This window comes from Neolamprologus multifasciatus, chromosome 18 (genome assembly GCF_963576455.1).
Source record: "Neolamprologus multifasciatus chromosome 18, fNeoMul1.2, whole genome shotgun sequence".
NCBI lineage: Eukaryota > Metazoa > Chordata > Actinopteri > Cichliformes > Cichlidae > Neolamprologus > Neolamprologus multifasciatus.
Window position 1 is genome coordinate 26,439,718 of NC_140456.1, and position 21,443 is coordinate 26,461,160.

General features: G+C 41.7%; 3 protein-coding genes across 3 annotated transcripts in view; 1 reads left to right on the top strand and 2 right to left on the bottom strand.

Annotated features, from left to right (window-relative positions):
- LOC146498147 (peroxiredoxin-6-like) overlaps nt 1–9,625 on the bottom strand; it is a 14,516-nt gene extending 4,891 nt beyond the window's left edge. The window contains exons 1-2 of the mRNA XM_085141338.1: nt 9,503–9,625; nt 8,762–8,918 (exon numbers count right to left, since the gene is read on the bottom strand). Of these exons, the coding sequence (XP_084997464.1) occupies nt 8,762–8,918; nt 9,503–9,594 (249 nt within the window). The 5' untranslated portion in view covers nt 9,595–9,625. The remainder of the gene's footprint in view (nt 1–8,761; nt 8,919–9,502) is intronic.
- A 484-nt stretch (nt 9,626–10,109) lies between these two features.
- Nucleotides 10,110–16,800, top strand: LOC146498148 (polyisoprenoid diphosphate/phosphate phosphohydrolase PLPP6-like). The gene is made up of 2 exons (XM_085141337.1): nt 10,110–10,488; nt 12,985–16,800. The coding sequence occupies exons 1-2, from the start codon at nt 10,110–10,112 to the stop codon at nt 13,404–13,406; spliced, it is 801 nt and encodes a 266-aa protein (XP_084997463.1). The 3' UTR covers nt 13,407–16,800.
- A 1,116-nt stretch (nt 16,801–17,916) lies between these two features.
- Nucleotides 17,917–21,443, bottom strand: LOC146498149 (myocilin-like). Its single transcript, XM_085141336.1, has 3 exons — nt 19,694–21,443; nt 19,122–19,226; nt 17,917–19,031 (listed from the first exon to the last, which is right to left on the bottom strand). Exons 1-3 carry the CDS (start codon nt 20,169–20,171, stop codon nt 18,229–18,231), a joined length of 1,386 nt encoding a protein of 461 aa, XP_084997462.1. The 5' UTR covers nt 20,172–21,443; the 3' UTR covers nt 17,917–18,228.

The following is a 21,443-nucleotide window of genomic DNA, read 5'->3' on the forward strand; positions in this document are numbered from 1 at the left end:
GGGGGGCTGCAGTGACGTGCCCGTGAGCTCCGCCGGCAGCCAGCTGTGCCTGAGTGACCGAGCCCCAGGCCGAGAGGCCGGGGGCACCCCACCTCCGAGGTGGCCCAAGCGAGCCCCAGGCTCCAGGCCCCGATAAGCAGCCGCCAAGGAGTGAGCCGGTGTGTACCCGGACGCCCACCCCCGGACACAAAGAACCACCAACGCACCGATGTCTGAGGGAGTCCGCCCCCGGCAGGGGAAGTGGTGGGGGGAGATAGGCCTCCAAACCTTGGAGGGCCTGAGCTGTCCTCAGAGAGGTGGCATCTGATACCCAACCTGACATATAGACACAGACATACAGGCACACACAGATACAAACATCCATTCCCACCCTCATGCTCTCATATGCACTTACTCCACACTCAACCAACGTGGAGACAGACATAAAGAGACGCTGTACACACAATCACACTCCCCAAGCGTACTCTACGAACCGGGTCTAGGTACCCTTGCCCCTGGAGGGGGGAACTGCACCCAGACCCAGGTTGTGTTACCCTTTTCCCTGCGGTGGGGAGAAGCAGACCGCCCCGACTCCGCAGCAGCAGGGAGGCCCCACATTCCGGATCCCAGTCGGACGGCCAACTCCTCCTCCTAGCCCCCCTGCTCCAGCAGGAAGCAGAGAACGAGGGTGAGAGAAGACTCCTAACCTCCCTCCACCCGCTCATTGTAGTGTTGATGTATGTGTGTTCTAAGGTGCATTTAAAACCCAGGAGGGCATGGAGCTACCTGCCAGAGAGCAGCAGGTAAGCGCATAGTCCCTCCTGCTAGCCCTCAATGTCTACGTGTATTTAAAATTGAGAGGTGGGCAACGACGCCGGGGGTGAGGTGTACACCCTGATGGTAATTGGGATTCCGTGTAGCGTGCCCACCCCCAAGATCCTATATGTATGTGTAATGAGAGTGTGAGTAATGTGAATGTCTAAGTTGCGGGATAAAATTGAGGCAGAGGCAGCCAGAAGGGGACAGAGGGGGGGGGGGGGTTACCTCCTCTGCACCCTGGTGACACACCCCTACTCCAAGGCCCTGCATGTGTGGGTGGTTGTGGTGGAGCGGGAAGAGGGAGGCAGCTGGAGATGGGGAGGGAAGGAAGGGAGGGGCAAGTGACCCCTCCCTGGGGCCAGCTCCCCCGCTGACCCCAGTAGGCACCCCCATACTCCGCGACCCGCCAGGGAAGGGGGGCCCAGGCCCATCCGAACCGGGGACCAGTGCAGCGGCGCCGCCCGGCCCCACAGAGCCCGGGGCAGTCCACCCAACCCCACAACAGAGAAAACTACACCCACCCCATCATCCACTCATCTTCCAGACTACATAAGACAATAGACACCCAGGCTGAGATCTTCCTCCACCTCTCCTGTATCTCCCCCTCTTGCAGAGAGAGTTCCTGAGAGAGGAAAGCTCCTGCAAGATGTGACAACCCCCCCCCCACCAGTTGAAGAGCCCCCCAGGTGGCTCGGCGCACCGGCGGCACCCTGCGCCAGTGGCGGGCCCCCATATACCCACCGGCCCACAACCCCGGCAACACACCAACCAGGACCCAGGCCCCCGAGGCCCGGCCAGGGCCCCAGGCCAGAGCCGGAGCGCCCCCAGAACCTCACGCCCGTCCCGGACCCACCCAGGGGCAGCCAGGCTACCAGGTCAGTAACCCCCGTCCGTCAGCACAGACCCTCCCCTAGCCCCGCTGCACGTAGCCACGAGGAAGCCGTCACCTAAGAGCCAACAGAGCCCCTAATTGGCCATGACCGCTACCCCGGGTTGAGCCCCCCAAGGAAGATGCTCCCGGGGAACCGCCTGACGCCCTAAGCCCGACCCTACCCCCACACCAATCACAACAGTGAAGGCGAGACCAAAATATGACCCCCCACCCCCACTAGGTGATGGAGGTGATCAAAGGAGTCCAGAGCAATTGATCTGATGTGGTGGCAGAGGCTGTATCAAGACTAATGTAATCTAATAGATAATTTCTATATTGGTTAGAATTAAGATTGTTTTTATTTTTCCAGTTCATGAGGACTGTTTTCTTGGCTATGCATAGGGCAGTGAAAACCATATGGGCTATATTCTTTTCTGAAGTGACATTATCTAAGCTGCCCAACAAACACACTAAGGGGGAAGTTGGAATGTTACATTTCAGACACTTTGATAAGTCTTCACATATCTCGCGCCAAAACTTCTGAACTGGTGGACAGAACCAAAGAGCGTGGATATAATTGTCCGGTGAATTGGTTTGGCAGTGTGAGCAGTTGTTGGTAGATGCAAAGCCCATCTTGAACATCCGATGACCTGTATAGTGCACTCTATGTAGTATTTTGTATTGAATTAATTGAAGACTGGGATTTCTGATTAGATGAAAGGTTTTTAAGCAAATCTGAGACCAGAAGTTTTGGTCTAAGTTAACTGATAAATCCGCTTCCCATTTTGCAATAGGAAGTGATATTGATTCATCTGTTTTAGAAAGCATTCTGTACATTTTGGATAGTAATTTGGGGGTTTTAAGAGTAAAAAATTGAACCACACTTGGTGGTGTTTGTAGTTCAACTTGACCCAGTTTAAATTTCTTTTTTATTATGGATTTAATTTGTTGATATTCTAAAAATCTTTTCTTGTTGATCCCATATTGTGTAACTAGTCTGTCAAATGAAATAAATTCTGTTCCTTCTAGTATATGTTCTACATATTTGATTCCTTTACCATTCCAATCTGAAAAGTTTATCATATTATTGTTTTGTAATATGTCAGGGTTGTTCCAGATAGGTGTACGTTTGCATGGGATTAATGAAGACTCCGTCAATTTTAGAAACTCCCACCATGCTGTCAGAGAAGAGCTGATGTTGATGCTTTTGAAGCATTCATGTCGTTGGATGTTTGAGCTGATAAATGGTAGATCTGAAATCTCTAGATTATTGCAAAGTGCTTGTTCTACATCTAGCCAAGGTTCATCTAAGAGGGTATGTTTTAGCCATCCTGAGATAAACTGAAGCCTGTTGGCTAAGAAGTAGTGCTGAAAGTTCGGTAGTTCTAATCCTCCTTTATCCTTGGTTTTTTGTAGTGTTTTTAAGCTTATACGTGGGGGCTTATTTTTCCAAAGGAATTTGGACATATATGAATCTAGAGATCTGAACCAATCTTGCGGCGGTTTAGTTGGGATCATTGAGAATAAATAATTTATTTTTGGTAATACCATCATTTTTATAGCAGCAACCCTTCCCATGAGTGATATGGGTAGACATTTCCATCTAGCCAGATCACCTTCTACTTTCTTTAAAAGTGGGGTATGGTTTAATTTAGTTAGATCTGCAAGCTTGGGAGAAACATTAATACCTAAATATTTTATATTTCCCGATTGCAGTGGAGTAGAAGAGGAATTATGGAAGCAGCAATTAATAGGAAGGACTGTAGATTTTGACCAGTTAATTGAGTAATCTGATATTCTTGCAAAAGAGTTTATCAATTCAATCACCCCAGAGATATTGGTTTGTGAATTTTGGAGAAAGAGTAACACATCATCAGCATAAAGGCTGATTTTATGTTCTACGTTCTTGCATTTTATGCCCTTAATTGCTGAATTCTGTCTAATTGCTGCTGCTAGTGGTTCGATAAAAATTGCAAACAGTGAAGGGGAGAGTGGGCATCCCTGCCTGGTGCCCCTCAGGAGACATAAGCTGGAGGATGTCTGGTCATTTGTTCTGACACAAGCTGTTGGGGAATTATATAATATTTTTAACCAGTTGATGAAAGAAGATCCAAAACCAAATTTGTGTAAAGTTGCAAATAGAAATTTCCAGTTAACTCTGTCAAACGCTTTTTCTGCATCTAAGGAAAATATTGTAGTTTCAAGGTTTTTACTGTATGAGTAGTCTATCAAATTAAGTAATCTACGTGTATTTGTTGATGAGTGCCTACCTTTTATGAAACCAGTTTGGTCAGGATGAATTAAGAGGGGGGTTATTTTCTCTAGTCTCTTCGAGAGAGCTTTGCAGATTATTTTGAGGTCTACATTAATAAGGGATATTGGACGATAGCTTGAGGGATATACAGGGTCTTTGCCTGGTTTTAGCAGGAGATTAATGTTTGCAGAATTCATATTTGATGGAAGTCTGCCCTTTTCTTTGATTTCTAACAACGTTCTGTAAAAAACTGGTGCTAGAATCGTCCAGAATTCTTTGTAGAATTCTGCAGGAAAGCCGTCTGGACCTGGAGCCTTATTATTGGACATATTTATCAGGGCTTCCTGGAGTTCACCTGATGTCAGTGGCGAATCCAGTGCCATTGCTTGAGAGTCTAATAATTTTGGGAGAGTTATGTTGTCTAAAAATTGATCAATTTCCTTTTTAGATGGGTTTATTTGTGGTGAATACAACGTTTTATAGAAATCCCTGAAAATGTTGTTTATTTGTTTCGGTTCATATATTGTGTTCCCAGATGAATCTTGAACAGCACATATAGTTGTTTTTTCTTTATTTATTTTTAACTGGTTTGCTAGAAATTTACCGGATTTATTACTATGTTCATAATTTTGTAAGCGTAGTCTTTGTACTAAGAATTTTGTTTTTCTATCAATTATCTCATTTAATTCTAGTTTTGTTTTGCGTATTTTGTTCAATGTTTCCTGATCTTGGTGGGACGTGTAGGCTTCTTCTAGTGATTTGATGTTTTTTTCTAATTCCTGAATATTTTTGTTTTCTTTTTTCTTTTTATGTGATGAGAAAGAAATTATTTTACCTCTCATCACAGCTTTCCCTGCTTCCCATAAAACAGAAGCTGATGTTCCGGGAGTGTCATTAAAGTCTAAATATGAAGTCCACTCTTTTTTAAAATATTTAATAAAGTCTTCATCTTTAAGCAGTGATGTATTAAATCTCCAGTTTTTACTTGGCATAGTATTATTCTTGTGCATTAGTGTTAAAGATACAGGAGCATGATCGCTGACAACTATAGGGTGAATCTCAGTGTCTGAAACGTCACTCAGCAGTGAGCTGCTGACCAAAAAATAATCTAGACGAGAGTAGGAGTGATAAACATGTGAAAAAAAAGTATATTCCTTACTGGTGGGGTGAAGGGAGCGCCATGCATCGCAAAGACCAAAGTCGCTCATATACTGTTTGATTATATTTGTGGACTGCCAATTACGCTGAGTTCCTGCTGTATTGAGCCTATCCATTTCTTCATTCAGTCCAAGGTTGAGGTCGCCTCCAAGCACAAGTGTGCCATCTAAGTGTTCAGAGAGTGCACTGAAAAAACCGTGAAAGAATGAGGGATCATCAACATTTGGACCATATACACTTACAATACATAGCTTTTTATCAAGTATAGATAGTTTAATGATTAAGAATCTGCCCTCTGGATCTATAACTGTATCGAGTACTGTGAAATTAATTTTTTTATGAATTAAAATTGCTACTCCCCTTTGTCTAGAATTATAACAGGCTGAGAACACATTAGGAAACTCAGGTGTTTTAAGTTCATTCGAACCTCTAAGAGGTCTGTGGGTCTCTTGTAAAAGGACAACATCTGCCTGTAGTTTTTTGAGTTGGTTAAATATTTTTAACCTCTTTTCTCTGGAGCCAGCTCCATTTACATTCCATGTAACGAATCTTAGTGCACCCATAGATGTCTGTGCATAACTAGGGGTGTACTCTGTGTGTGTCGCTTAGACAGGTGGAGAGAATACCTCACTTGTTCATAAATAAGGAGAGGGAGAGAGAGAAAAAATGTGTGGCGAGATGCTCCCCGAGTCTGTATTGTATGTTTTATGATAAGGGAACTCTTAGGGACTTCCAATCAGTAAAAGATCAATACCAGTTAAGCAATATGGATTTTTTCAGGTTTCTTCAAATCAGGCATCATCTACATAACTTTATACCTAAGAGAACAGATCTTTTCTCTCTTCCTGTTTTGAATATATTTGTCAACGCTTACCAGATGCTGGCTTCAAGGTGATTTCTAGATTGTACAAGGGTTTACAAGAGGTTAAGAAGTTGAACACTATCCACATTAAACAAAAATGGGAAAGGGAAACAAATATAGCAATTTCAAATGATATCTGGTATCAGCAGTGTGCCTTTCAGTGGAAAATTTCTAGTTCTAATATATGGAGATGTTTTGGTTGGAAGAGTCTCTGTAGGTTTTTTTTTATTACACCTGCACAAAGTAAACACTATTCTAATCACTCTAGCTGTTGGAGAAACTGTGGGGCCCAAGGAATAAAACACTTCCACTTGTTTTGGTCTTGCCCATTGATCAACACTTTTTGGGTATCGATTCACTCTGAGTTACAGACCATTTTTAGTATGCAACTCCCCTTTAATTGGGATGAACTTTTGTCTGGATATTTATATTCAGTAAATGTAGATAAAATGTCCAAGCTGTTATATGGTATTCTGAGTCTGGCTGCCCGAAAGACTATTACTAAGAAATGGCTAAGTGTGAAAATTCCATCACTAAATGACTGGCATGAGACTGTTTATGGGTTGTTTAAAATGGAAAGAATTACCTTCTTTAACAGATTTCAATATGACCTATTCATTGAGATTTGGGATAAATGGAAATATTATATTTCGTCAAGGAGACCCAATTTTGTTTGAATCTCTGTAATTCTGTATGCCATATTTTTGAACTGCTATGTGTATATATGTGTATGTCTGTATGTATGTAAGTATGTACAGGCGTATATGTATGCATGCATGTATATGTGTGTATATAAGTACGATTACTTGTTTATTTCGGTTTATTTGTGTTCTCATACGTTCCTTATTTTAAAAAAAAGATTTAAAAAAAAAGAGAAGGTGAGAGATGTTACATCTCTCTTCACTTGTATTCCAGTCACTGAAGCAGTGGAGGTAGTTTGTAAGTGATTACAGGATGACCCTCAGCTACAGGACCACTCTCAGCACCCACCACGTGTGTTTGCTTTTGTAACTGTGTTTTAATTCCACCTATTTCACATATAAGAGTCAGTACTACAGGTAGAAACATGGGTGTGCCATGGGTTGCCCAGTTTCACCCATTGTGGCCAACTTTTACGTGGAAGAAGTGGAAAAGAGGGCTTTGCTATCCTACCCTGGAACACCACCAAGTCATTGGTTCGGGTATGTTGATGACACCTTAAGATGTGCCACAATTCACTGATCACATTAACTCAGTGGACCAACATATCAAATTTACCAGGGAGGATAATAATATTAATACATTTTATTTAAGAAAGTGCCTTTCAAAACACTCAAGGACACTGTTCACAAGCAATAACAACAAACAAAAATTTACAAAAATATAAGGATAAAACATAGAGCAAATAAATAAAATAAATTAAAGTAGCAGGATGGAAAAGCTTATGTGGAATAGGCTATTGTGAACAGGTGAGTTTTGAGTCTGGACTTTAAAAAAGGGAGGGAAGTGATGTTTCTTATCTCACGAGGAAGGGAGAAGAGGGGGCAGAGCCCCATGGTGGCTAGCCAAGGGGAAGGGACGGAAAGAGAAAGAGAGGAGGAGGATCTGAGACACCGAGAAGGAATGGTGAAAAGGATATGAAAAGTGGCAGGTTAGCCTTCTTAGACTGTGAGATTTCCATTAGTAATCGGGGACATTTAAAAGTTGATGTAAACCTACACATATGGATCAGTATTTAAGGTTTGACTCTCATCATCCACAGGAGCATAAACTGGGTGTCATCAGGACGCTACAGCACGGAGCTAACACCATCCCCACAGACACAGCAGCCAGGGAAGCAGAAGAACATCACATCAAGAAGGCCCTGAGTAAATGTGCGCAGTGGCCTTTGAACAGTGGTTGTTCACATAACAATCCTATTTTGCCACGGCCACAGGAATGATGATTGGCGATTATGTGCCTTGATGTTCTATTGTAGATATTCCACAGACATTATTAATGATTATTATTTCTATTAATCATTGTGATTGACAACTTTGGAGGCAGTATACAGTACTTAACCTTATACTTGGGAAGAGAAGTGATGCTCATTTCACAGCTGGTGCAAAGGCAACATGGTAGACTTTGAAGTGCAATATATATTTTTAAAAAGCACCAAATATTTGAAGCAGGAAGACAATTTCACACACGGGGTTTTCAGGCTTTCTCAAAGATATATAGATTGATACTATATTGATCCCACAAGGGAAATGTAGTAGTTGTGACTGATGTAATCAAATTGAGTGCTAGCAGTAAAGAAAAGTTGCCACGGCTGAGATAGTCTCACTTTTAGCCTCTCTAAGCACACAGCATTCATACACATCCCATAATCACAAGCCTCGTCCTTCTATAGATCCTCAATATGGTTCATACACCTTTCATCACAGTTTTAAATTCACAGCTTGTGGTCGAAGCTTTATTTGTGTTGCAATTTTTTTTTCGCACACTATATATAGGAGTCAGGCCTGCACAGGCTCAATGTTCATTGTTCATTTGAGAAACCTGAGATCTTAATAGGAGTGAGGTTTTGAGTGAACCCAGAAGGATTCATTTACTTCAGCATGTTGTTGGAAAATCCTAAATACCCACATAGATTTAGCCCAGCATTAGTCCAGATATCTCGATGTCATTTGGCTTGCAAATCTCTTGTGGCTTGTTTAAAGAACTATGCTCAGCTGGGAAGCTTAGAGCACAGTTCACCAGCCAGCACCGACTTACTGCTTTTTTTATGTGTTTTTCCAATACTTCTAAATAATTAAAGTTGTGCAGCAAATAAATAAATAAAATGTAGTTACAACACCTTGGCCCAGCCGTGGTGATCCTCCAGGAAGTCCACTGATAGGGCGATCAATTTAACGTTGCGTTTACTGAAGTCACTGCTGAGTCTGGCAGCTCGGCCCAGCTCTGTGGTGCACACAGGAGTGTAGTCCCTGGGGTGGGAGAACAGGATTCCCCATCTGAAATGAGTCAGATTTACCATCATGCTCAGTTCGATCTCAGAAAGAAAGAGGCCTCATCCTGACCTAGTTTCCTCTCCGCAGTCTGCATTTCTTGATATTGTGTGTGTTACTGCTTGTTTCTGGGTTTCACAAAAGGACAACAGGATGTAAAACGAGTTTAGCAAAGTTGTCAAAAGTGATGGCAAAGTTGTTTTTCTCCACCTTGAGGTCAGCGGTCTGCACATAATCACTCAAAGGAGTGGGTTTTTTTTTCTCAGGTTTGACCTCAATTTCATTCGTTCAGCTTACAGATGCTCTCAGTATCAGAAGACTTTCACTGTCTCACAAAGAGATGATTACTGATAGATGCACTAAGTGGTAACGTGTTATTTTAGACACACTTAGATCGCACTTAGACCACAATACCGTCATTACAGGTACAGTATGCAGATTTTAAAAATGCCACATGCAGTATTTCAAAGCAGAAGTGAAAAACCATGACAGGAACTACATCCCGCCCTCTCTCCCCGCTCTTAAGCGAATTCTCAATAAGTCTGTAAACTTGCAGCGTAAAAAAATTAAAAGTCACAAAGTCTACTCACGAATCACCAAGAAATTCGTGGAGTTTAATTGTGCCGGTGGTGGTCTCTGCCTCGAAATCAGGAAACACGTCTCCGAGCAGCAGCCCCGGCATGCTGTGGCCGTGGAAGTGTTTAGTCCGGTGTGCAGTAGCTCTGGTGACAGCAGGTAGAGCAAAATACAGAAGAGGCGGAAACCACGCACGCACTGCCACAGCATGATAGACCCAATTTAGGTTCATAAAAAGCGCTGCGCTCTGAGCCTTTGGCGTAGTTGTGACACATTTTGCGCTCAGACCGGTGTCGTGAAGAGAATATAGACATTTATTATTATGAAATGTTTATTATGACACAACTAACAAAACAGTCAAACTTTACAGTCAAGGCGGGCTATCTGGTTCACGAGTGATAACGTGTTCGCTGGGTTTCCAAGTTTAAAGAAAAAGCCTAAAGCTCAACAACGGACCCGTTTAACGAGCACGGTTTTGTGGGTTCATTCTTGTCACGTGACAAGAGCGGTCCCGTTCTAAACTGGTACCATTTATCCCCTGTAAACCGGGCAGGATGTTACGAGCTCATCAGGGGCCATAAAGGAGAGCGGATACACGACCTACGGCACTGTCCAACCAAAATGTCCTCACCAGGGTCCAGGCGGAATAGTTGCCGTGGAGCTGCGTGTGGAAGCCGGGCAACTTTTGAATACCAAGTCCGCCGCCGGAGCTCCACCTGTTCTTACTTTGCCTCTGGAGCGCAAACGGGAGACTTTTCAGTCAGTCTGAGTCAGCCGATATTTACTGTAACGCTCCGGTTTTTGCTGGCGATAGATCTATGGCTGTCCAAACGGCTCGGAGTGTGCGCCTGTGAGGGGTCTGCATGGGGCAGCATACGGCCCTTGGTCCGGCTGGTCGAGTTCTCCGGTCATGTCATCCCGTGGCTCATCGGCACCGTGTACACTCTTCTCCGTGGACGAAGTGTGGAGGAGCAAGAGATCATGCTGAATTTGGCATTAGGTAAGTATCATTACAACATAGTTAATGTTAGGATTTCTGTCTTCAATGAACCAAAAATATGTTCGGATTTAATAAATAAAACATCTCTAAGTCCACAGCCATCAACAGGCTTGATATTTACAGATTTGCAATAAATTTACAATATACATTTACAATATATTTATGTATTAATATGTGTGGGTAAAGAATTTAACCTAGGATTTTAATTTATACTAATTAATTCTGGCCATTTAGCGTTAACCTGGTGAGCATAGAGGCCTTATGTGGAAGTAAGAAGTGCTCCAAAGTCAAACTGACTTTATTTAGCTGTCCGACGCTCTGATATTTGTCACCACATTGCCGATAAGCCGGTGCGTTATTATGCACGTTTGTGCCATGGCCACAGTGGAACCCGTGGTATTCATAAGTGGCTCTTATGTTTGGTCAAAGCTAGATAACGTTAATAGCTCTTAATGTCCAGAGACCAAAATGTGTCCAACTAGTGCCAATTAATGCATTAGCAGGAGTAAATGGTGTCTGAGCGAGAAACAACTGCACGACAGCGATGGAAAGTTTTTTGTGGGAGCTGTCTGAGATGTGATCCACCGGTCATGGCTGATGATGTATTTGCACTTGTAGATTATATTTGTGAACTTGCAGCCTTGAGTTCAAGCTCTGTGCTGCTATACTGTATTGTGTTGTGGTGAAATGCCAGAGCTATTTCTGGCCTGTAAAAGCCCAGGATGCCATGGAGATTTGGAGATAGTATATAATGTTAGACCAATCAGGTATTGACTGGGTCAAAGACCTTTAGATTTTTTTTCTAGGTCAATAAATTGAGCTGGTTATATGCTTTTACTTCAGCCTTGCTCAGTTCCCCAAGGTGTTACATTAAGAGTTCAACATCTTTAAAATCTGAACTATTGGTTGATTCAACTGAAATAAAATGTTTAGCAGAGTGCTAACTAAAGCTGCTAACCACGGTTTACTGCAAAATTTGACCTTTACTATAATGATGTACTGAAAACATCTGAAGATGTTTGAAATACCTAGATCTCAGTTCTTTAAATATCTGAAAGCCCTCATGGACTATCAAAGATGTTCAAATGTAATTTATTAGCTCCTAAAGCTGCTGAGCTCTTTGATAATGTACTTTTGAACTTTGGGCGAGGCCATCAAGTATTTGTATAGTATTCGCTGCTGATTCAGAACCTGTGTTAGGAAGCTTTTTCAAGGGAAACGTGGAAAAGTTGAAATTTGAGAAATTCGATGATAAATGGGATGATGGGATAGGATATTTAGAGACATCAAAGGAATTGCAAGGGAGTATTACTTAGCCAATTTAATATCATTAGTCATTTTTGTTGGACACAGTGCTGATCATGTAGATTTAGCTCACAAATCTAAATAATCTGCCAGGAATATTAATGAGAGTAGGGTCATTTACTCCAATTATGATCATGTAATAAATTCCAGGAATATTTTTTCAGGATTATGATAAGCATTAAGAAACAAGAATACAAACTGTGATCACAGCAGCAGACTGATTCTTTTTAGAGGATGTTAGGCTGAAGAGGTATCCTTGGTGTGAGAATAGACTGAAAAAATATCAATAGCTGCAGCATTTGGGGAAAAAAAATGTCTTGAAATTATTTGAAAACTGGAGAATTATTCAAGAAAGCAGGGAAAATTTTTTACTTTTCCTCAGAGGACTCTTGACTTTAGGTCGCGAGGTGTGGAGCGATGTCAGTCGGCTGTTTCTCAGTATAAAAAATATATAAAACCTTATATAGGTTTCATATAAAACCTATATAAATCCTTAGTCTAGTAATTTTTTTTAATTAAAGAAGAAACTCAAACAAAGTCACCATGATTAAATATTAGATATAAGTTCAAGACAACTTTTCCACGGTATTTACATACTTCATGGTTACATTAACACTGGTAATCAAACCCTGAAAAGGCAGTCTGTTACCAGGGCAAGCTAACATAGGAAACCACATCATGAATTCACAAGCTAGTCGAAACACAGCCCAACTATAATAATGATCACAGCACCGATAAAGCTTATGAAGCTAAACATTATCTTTACCACAAGTTTTTCTTTTGCAGAAATGCCCCATACTTGGCAACATCAAGTGCTCAATTAAGCAACTGCGTGCAACTCAGAACGGGGACAGAAAGTACAGCTAACTTAAGCGAGAAAACAAGTGTTTCAAAGCTGGTAGAAATTAAGTTCAACACACTAAAGTAAAACTTTTGTTTGTCTTTACAGTGTAAATCTATAATTAACTGAAGCTTTAAATAAATGTATAAACAACTGAACAACTTCAGCTGCATTTTTTACTCATCTTTTCAACTATTTAGTTCTTTTTCTGATATATTTTAAGGAAAATGTAATACTAATACTAATATTTAATAATAATAATTATTATTATTATAAACTAATATATATCTAATGCAATCTTGTTGTTATTTACATCCTAAACTTTAAAAACTACTCCTTCCTCCCCACAGCTCTGATTTTGGATTTGCTGCTTGTCAGACTTGTGAAGACTCTGGTCAGACGTCGCATGCCTGCCCAGAACCGCTCGGAGATCCTCTCCACCTTCTTCGTGGAGCGCTATTCCTTTCCCTCCGGCCACGCTTCACGGGCGGCCATGTGCGCCCGGTTCTTCCTCGCCCAGCTGGTGGACACAGACTCCATGCGGCTCCTGGTGGTGGGGTGGGCTGCTTTGTTGAGCCTGTCCCGACTGCTGCTTGCAAGACACTATGTGACAGATGTGGGCTTTGGCTTGGCCATGGGCTACTGCCAGTACAGTCTGGTGGAAAGACTGTGGGTGACTTGGGACTGGTTGCAGGACGCGCTGCTCATTGGCCTGGGAGAGAGGCTGAACAGAGCTTACGATGGACTCTGGATGATAGATGGGAAACATTAGGTCAGGTTTAGGTGTGTGTGCATGTAGGAAAATGTTGAACATGAGTGGGTAATTCTGAAATTCCTGATTATTGATATTATTTTAGGATTCTTATATGTTTTTTAAAAAAAATCTGTATCAGCGTTATGTGTTTGTCTTTGTGTTTACTTTTATTTTGAAGTAGAAGTATTAAATGTTTTACTTCCATTAAGCTGCTTGGTTGCACATCACTATTGCTAATGCATGGACTTAATATCACAAGCCTGAAACCAATGTTGAATTTATTTAATTAAATTTTTTATCTTAAAAAATTACATTTTTTTTTGAGTGTGTGTGAAAGTTTAAACTGTGCTATAAAAAAGAGACTTCCCCCTTTGACACACTTCATGATGTGAGACTTTTTTCTGTGTTTGTTTTTCATGTGGTTTAGCAATGACCTGTCACAATCCACAGTGTGTTTGTGTGAACATTGTTGTGGGGAAAGTCAACTCACACTCAACAAAGTTTCCATCAGCTGCTGCTGCTGAGTCTCCTGACTGTCATTGCACGGTAGCACATTCCATCTCATCTTACAGTGTTGATAAACTGCTGCCACCGCCTCCTTTTTAACATACCGAATACCACTTCCAAATCAAGCAGTTGTTACAGAAATCATAACACTCGATACATGTGGGTTTGGAGTTAACATGTTGAACAGGTTAAGACAGCAGATGCGTGTGTAGCCTACATAAACAGCTGGAAAGTGTGACAAGTTGTGCTCAGGTTGTAAGTGGGAACGTGGGATATTTTCAAGCAAAGCTGCTCATTTTTATTGACTTTCAAATAATGCAAGTGAGCTGACGTGTGGGCGTGTGTCTGTTAGCGGTTTTATTACTCCAAGAAATGTGACAGAAGTAACCTCATCTCTTTCAGTTTCATCGTGTGAATACATATACTCCATATTATCTAAACTTTTATTATCTAAATTTAAAGAACACAGTTGTGTTTAAATTGGAACAATTTTCTGAAGGATTTCTGTAATTATAAAAGGAGAAGTACATTTATTGAATGTACTGTGTATCTTAGAACCTCAATTCCTAAATGAAGTTGATATCCTGTAAATGTAAAATGTAACTAAAGACAAAATGCAAGGAAAGTATATTTTAATCACAATACAGCATGGGAAACATATCAAAGGTTTACAAAGAGAAAATATATAAATACAAGAAGAATATTAGCTCATTTTGAATTTGATGGCTGCAACAAGCCTCAAAAAAGTTTTTGCCAGAGCCATGTTTAGAGCTGTAAGACAAATCCCGTCTTCTTTTAAAAGCAGTACGTTATTCTCTAGCAAAGTGAGGGGTCTGCCAAAGATGCCACCTGGGTGAGGTGCTGGGGGCGTGTCCCACCGGGAGGAGGCCCTGGGGCAGACCCAGGACACTGGACAGATTACATCTCTTGGCTGGCCTGGGAACACCTGGGTGTTCCCCCGGATAAGTGGAAGAAGATGGACAGATATTTTCTGATGATGCTTGAAATGTTTTCAGTTGGTGAAAGATCTGAAGTGCAGGTGAGTTCTGCACCCAGACTCTCCTACTATAAGGCCGTGCTATTGTAATAGCTGCAGTATGTGCATCAAGATTGTCTTGCTGAAATATGCAGGGCAATCTTGAAAATAAATTGGACTGGATGGAAGCATGTGTTGCTCTAAAACCTGCACTCAGTAATCATGCTGATGGGGCCTTTCCTGATGCGAACGCTGCTAATTCCACAGGGCTAATGCAACCCTTTTGAACTGAGCACTGATAATATGGTTCTCTTCGTCTTTAGTTAGGAGGATATGGCTTATGTTTTTCAAAAAGAATGTACATTTTGGATTTGCCTAACCAGAGAACAGTTTTTCTCTTTGCCTCAATCCATTTCTGGATTCAGAAATGTTTCTTTGCACGACAGCTTTAACCTATGTTTGTGGATGGCACGGTGAATACGTTCACAGACAGTGAATGAGCTCATGCAATGGTTTCCATGACAGAATCATACTTTTTTTAATTCAGTGCAGACATTCAGAAATTCAGCAATGATATTCAGGCTTGTCCTTTGCACACAGTGCTTCCCAGAAACCTTTGATGACGTTATGTACTCTGAATGATTCCTTTGCAACTTTACACGCGAACATTCCTCTAAAATTGTTCTACAATTTGTAGATACAGTTTTTTGGTGATTGTCAACCTCTGCTCATATTTTCATCTAAGAAGTTCTGCCTCTCTAAGATGCTATTTCTATGCCCAGTCATGTTGCTGATGTGTTGCCAATTAACCCAATTAACTGCAAAATGTTTCTCCAGCTGTTTCTTTTTAGTACCACGTTCTTTTCCATCCTTTTGTTGCCCAGTCCCAACTTTTTTGATGTTCAAATTGAAAATGGGCAATATTTCTATTTAATGAAAAATTATATTTTTCAGGGAGTAGCATAACAACAAGGAAGGATCACTGAACCCACAGTCCAGCCCATCTAACAGTAGTATTAAGTATTAGAATGGACTAAGGTTGTCCTTATTTTATGACATATGTTAACTTGGCTAATGCTACCTGTAGATAAGCCTGTGGTTGAGGTTGTAGGTAATAAACAGCACATTAGCTTCCAAAGCTGAGCTCCTTTGCTGGTGCTGATTCTACGTGGCATGGTTTGTTTTTGTTTAATGAAGACGTAACCATATTTTAATGAACGTGGGCGATGCCAGCTAATGCTATTTCTAGCTAGCTTGTTTATTTCATTAGGATGCTAACTTTGGCTAGCAAAAAGGAGCTTAAAATAAAAGGTCTGTGCTTTCTACTCCTTATATTTTCAAAACAGCTTGTTACATTAGGTTTAACGCATTTGAGGTAAGTTTTTATTTCCTGGTACTGTGCACCTTAAAACAGATTTGTGCCTAAATGAAGGGAACAATGAGACATAAAAGACAATCCTATTGGTTTAGCCATCACCAACGCTTACAGCATACAACGAAATTAAAGATGCACAAAGATAATTTATGCATAATCTATAGCACTAAACTGTTCCTATATGGAATTGGTCTTGGTATTTCAGCATCAAGTTAAGATAAGATAAGATGACCTTTATTAGTCCCACAGGTGGGAAATTTGTTTTGTTACAGCAAAAGTGCAAAGTTATGTAGCAGAAATTAGAAAACACTGGAATGCAATAAAATACAATAGAATAAAATATAATAGAATAATATATACAATAGAATAAAATATAAATACAAATACTATATACAACTGAGTAGGAAAATACAAAAATACAAGAATTGCACATATAGCAGTCTTATTGCACATGTGTGGGTTTGTGTGTTTGATCAGCTGCAAAAGTCTTTATTGTGGAGTCTGACAGCAGTGGGGAGGAAAGACCTGCGAAATCTCTCCGTCCCACACCGTGGGTGCCGCAGTCTTCCACTGAAGGAGCTGCTCAGTGCTGTCAGAGTCTCATGCATGGGGTGGGCGATGTTGTCCAACAGGGATGACAGCTTAGCCATCTTTCTCCTGTCACTCACCACCTCCACTGGGTCCAGAGGGCATCCCAGAACAGAGCTGGCCCTTCGGATCAGCCTGTTCAGTCTCTTCCTGTCCCCAGCAGAGATGCTGCCGCCCCAGCAGACCACACCATAGAAGATGGCTGAGGCCACCACAGAGTCATAGAAGGTCTTCAGGAGTGGGCCCTCCACTCCAAACGACCTGAGTTAGCAATAAAGAAGAGGAGCAAGTACAAAGGGAGTAACATTTTATTAAAGTGTCAGGTAATTTGAAATGTAACATTTCTATCAGGTCAAGTTTGTGGACTGTTGTCACAGTGTGTTGCTAACTAAACATCCTGCTGCTGTATTTCATGGGGTAGTGAAAAGAATAACAGCTGACTGCACTCAGAGATGAAGAAATATAAGATAGATTTGAGAGGAAGAGCAGTTATATTTAATGGTGAGAACTGCTCAGGGGCATTTAATGAACAGGAAATGTGCTTGTTTTTGTTTTTTTAAATCAGGTACTGGATCTGTATGATGTGAAGTTTTTGTTTTTTTTATTTTATGAAACATCCTACAAAACGAAGTTACAATAAAGCCCTGTATCGGACTGTTGCACAGGGGGTGTGGTGCTCATGCTCTGTATTAGGTAAAGTAGGTAGGTAAAGTGTAGCAGAGAATAATTTGGATTTGAGCTGATAATACTTAGATTCATTCTTTGAATTCCACCTTTATGCTAACCAGGTCTAATTTAAAGTTATTCTGAAGAGTATGCTGTCATTGTAGAGGATGCAAATCAACCGAGATGGCTTGTGAAATGTTGGATTACCTCCTGCTCAATTCAGTTGTGTACATCTACAAAAAGCAGTAAATCTGAGAACCACAGCACAGTCAGCTCTAAATTTAGGTATTGTAACCACTATAGTCTACTAACTTGCTCTTTGAGGCAGCTATAGTCAGCAGTTGGAACGCTGCAGTTTGTGGCTTCGGCAGCTGAGGACATGCATGCTTGGTTGTGACTACATTTTCAAAATGCAATCCAGAAAACAAAAACTTTATTTCATAAATTTATATCTTAAATAAAAAATAACATTTGCAGATTACAATTCTGTTTCATGAGCCATCAGTAACAATATCACATAACCACACTGAACAGCTTTACTGTATGAATAGTTCTTTGTTTTTATGCCACTCCTTATTTATGATACTAATGCCACAGAAATACTGTAAAATTCAAAACACATTGATAGCAAAGCCTTGAGAGAGAGCACCTGAAATGATTATTTATTTCATCTCTATCACTTGTTGTTGCATCAGTCCTGCCAACAGCAGTCCTTCTCTGTGTCCTCTCTAGCTCCTACCATGGCTGGCCCTGCCCAGTCTGATGTCATAGGTGACCATGTGGAAGTTGTCCCAGGCATACAGCTTCCTCTGAGCGTGGTTGTAGTCCACCATGCTGTTGTAACTGTACTTATTTTTGAAGGGCACGGAGACAGCTTGTACCACACCAGTGGCTGTATCAAACACAAAGTTGATGGTGGTGTTGGGAACAGTGTAGCTAGCCACTGTGTACAAACGTCCACACACCATGAAAGCGTTGGCCACTGTGTTCTTCTTAATATTAGTCTCCCAGGTCTTTTTCACCTCCAAGCTCTCGGGGTTCAGCTGCGAAATTACTATTGCACCCCTTGCTTTACTTGTACTGTAGATGGCCCACAGACCCTGTTCATCCACTGCTAGGTCAATGTCAGTGTAGCCCCCCCAGGAATAAGGGTGCTGGCCATGGAAGCCGGCATGAGGCAGGTCCATGCGGGATGCCAGATATTCAGAAGCCAGGTCATAGCGAATGAGTGTCCGACTGTGTCTTCGTTGATAGTAAAGGGAGCCTCGGTACACAGTTGCCCCTGTGCTCTCCACAGGCTCTGGCAAAACCAGCACCTTCATTGGGAAACCTCGAGTGAACTGATCCATGTCTTCATATGCAAAGAGGTGCCGCACATCTCTTCTCACTGCATCAATACGCCATACAGTGTTGTTGGTGTACTGAGGGCCTTGAGGCTCTGGATCCTGCATCCACGCACCATACTTCCCTGTGATACTGTCAGCTTTCCTGTGTGACACAGGATCTCCCACTGACACTAACTCTCCACAACCTGAGGGAAAAAAGCAAGTTACTTTAATTTAGACTCTAAATTGCTTAAAATCTATAATGCTCGATTCCAACAACTCCAGTAAAACGCTACCTGTGAAGTTGTGACTTCTGTCATGGAAGAGGTGGGATGCAGAGATCTCTGTCACTTCAGCTTTCATCTCCTGATATCCACTATTCCCAAAGTCATATGTGGGATCTGGGAGAGAAATACAAATTCTGAGCAAAACTCAAAAGTAACACTTTAACCTCAAAGTTGTAAGGTCCCTGTTGTTTCCTCAGAGTGCTTGATGCTCTAACCCTGAAAATAATCACACTTGTGTAAACATCAACATGAGTGACGAAGCCATAAAAAAAGACTGGTAAAAATTCCTATCCCCTTACTTAACTGGGGACAGTTAACTGCAGGCCAACCTGTCTCCGCCTCTTTAGACTTTTCAAAACACGAGTCTACCACAGAAACATTTATTCTGAAAAAAACAAACAAACATTCAAGCTGGCAAAAATTGCATAAAATATGTTTCTTCACAGATTAAAAGAAAAACATTTTTTTGAATTTGTATGATTTTGTGGTTAAAAAAATGTGTTCTTTTGTGATTGCCAATCTTTTAACAAAGATAATTTTTTATTTGTGTGGTTTCCCGTTACCCCCTGACTGGTACATACCATTGGCTGGTCTGTTTTCATGCTGAGTGCCCACTGAGGCGAGCATCTGCTGGCAGGGTTTCTGCCTGAGGCTTTCTGCCTCCTGGCTCAGCTCAGCCAACCTCCTCTGCAGCTCCTGGATCTGCCTGTTTAGACGCTCCTTATCCTGCTGCAGCTGGTTTCTTTCCCCAGTAACCTGGGAATAAGCTTCCTGGAGACCTTCTTCTCCATTAGCTCCAACCCCAGTCATGGTGCCTTTGTCTACTCCTGCTAGGAGACGGCTGACCAAAGCTTCGAGCAGGGTGAGCCTGGACAAGACTCCATCCATCTCGCGGTTGCTTCCAGGGCAGCTGGACTCTTGTGGACTGGCCACAGTAAAGGTGTAATGACAACGTCCAGAGGGGTCATTGGAGCGATGGAGGGAGGCTCGATCTTGAGCCTGGGTTTGGATTGACAGAAGTAAGCAGGACAAACTGAAGAGCGACACTTGGAGCCACATTTCAGAGGGACTAACTGAATCTTGTGGTATGTGGAAGTTTGTAGATGCAGTTGTCTAACCTCTAGATTCTTTTTTAGACTCTCTTTTGTCTTCTTAAGCTAGTCTCTTTTCGCCTGAGTGTCTCTGGTCAGTGCAGGTCAATGTCTGAATCCCGATAATGCTCTGAGTGTGGGTCTTTATACAGTTAACTCAGAGAATGGGAGGGGACGAGGAGTGTGTCAGGAATTAAATAACTGGGGGTTGTGCAGTGCTTGTGTAAAAGGCCACGTGTTTCTTCTTTTTGCTCGTGGTGGTGGAGATGTGTGCAGAGACAGCAAAAACGATGTGAAAATCAGTGGAAAAATAAACAATTTAATGTTTGTTTACTCCTGTGAAGAATTCTTTTAGTGTGTCTCAGCAGTCGGTATGTCTCTGCAGGTTGTTTTGACTGGACAGCATCTCTTTATGTGTCTAGTGCGTGTCAGCTGCTGTGCTGTTTGCTTCCTTTGAAACTGATAGTCTTTCTATTAAACCACTGTGTGATTAACCACAAATTCAGTTTATGGGCTCGGTGTGTGCGTACATTTGTGCTGAGAGGAAGTGTTTAGGATGCCAACATTCAGCAGCCAGGCTCGAAAGCAAGGCAAGCTGGTCCTTGAGAAGACCTCAGGGCAGACTGGAACTTATCTGTCCCATCTACAGCTCAGCAGGATGTCTGGCACAGGAGACAGTCTGGAATGGAAACTAATCCAAACCCCATATTTTCTGCAAACTGCCACAAATTACAGATATATTATCAAGACAAAAGGAAGTAATCATTCACTGTTCAGGCTGGAAAAACACAGAACTTGCAGTAAGCAGTCTGGAGAGATGACGCTGAAAGTGCTGGTTGTAGAGGCCAACCTTCTGATATATACATACAAAATTATGACACAATGTTCAAGAAGCATTACTCAACTTTCACGTAACCTTAGAAGAAGAAGCACTGCAGAGATGCATGAACTTTTCAAAAGACCAGGGGGCCCAACAGTCTGAATAAGACAAAGTGTCTAAAAATGGAAGACATTTAAGACAATTGTTACTCTTACTCTTATACCAAAAACCCAACATGCAGTTCTGAAAAGGAAAAGGGAAAAAAGCAGTGACAGAGGTGGTAAAGTCTTTCCCAATATATAAAAAAAACCACTGAATAAAAGAAAAATATGAAAATATGTTTCTCATGACACCCGGAGACAGTAAAATCGTACTTTGAGCCCTGAGTGCCTCGCAATCAACAAATGAATTAAAATTGTT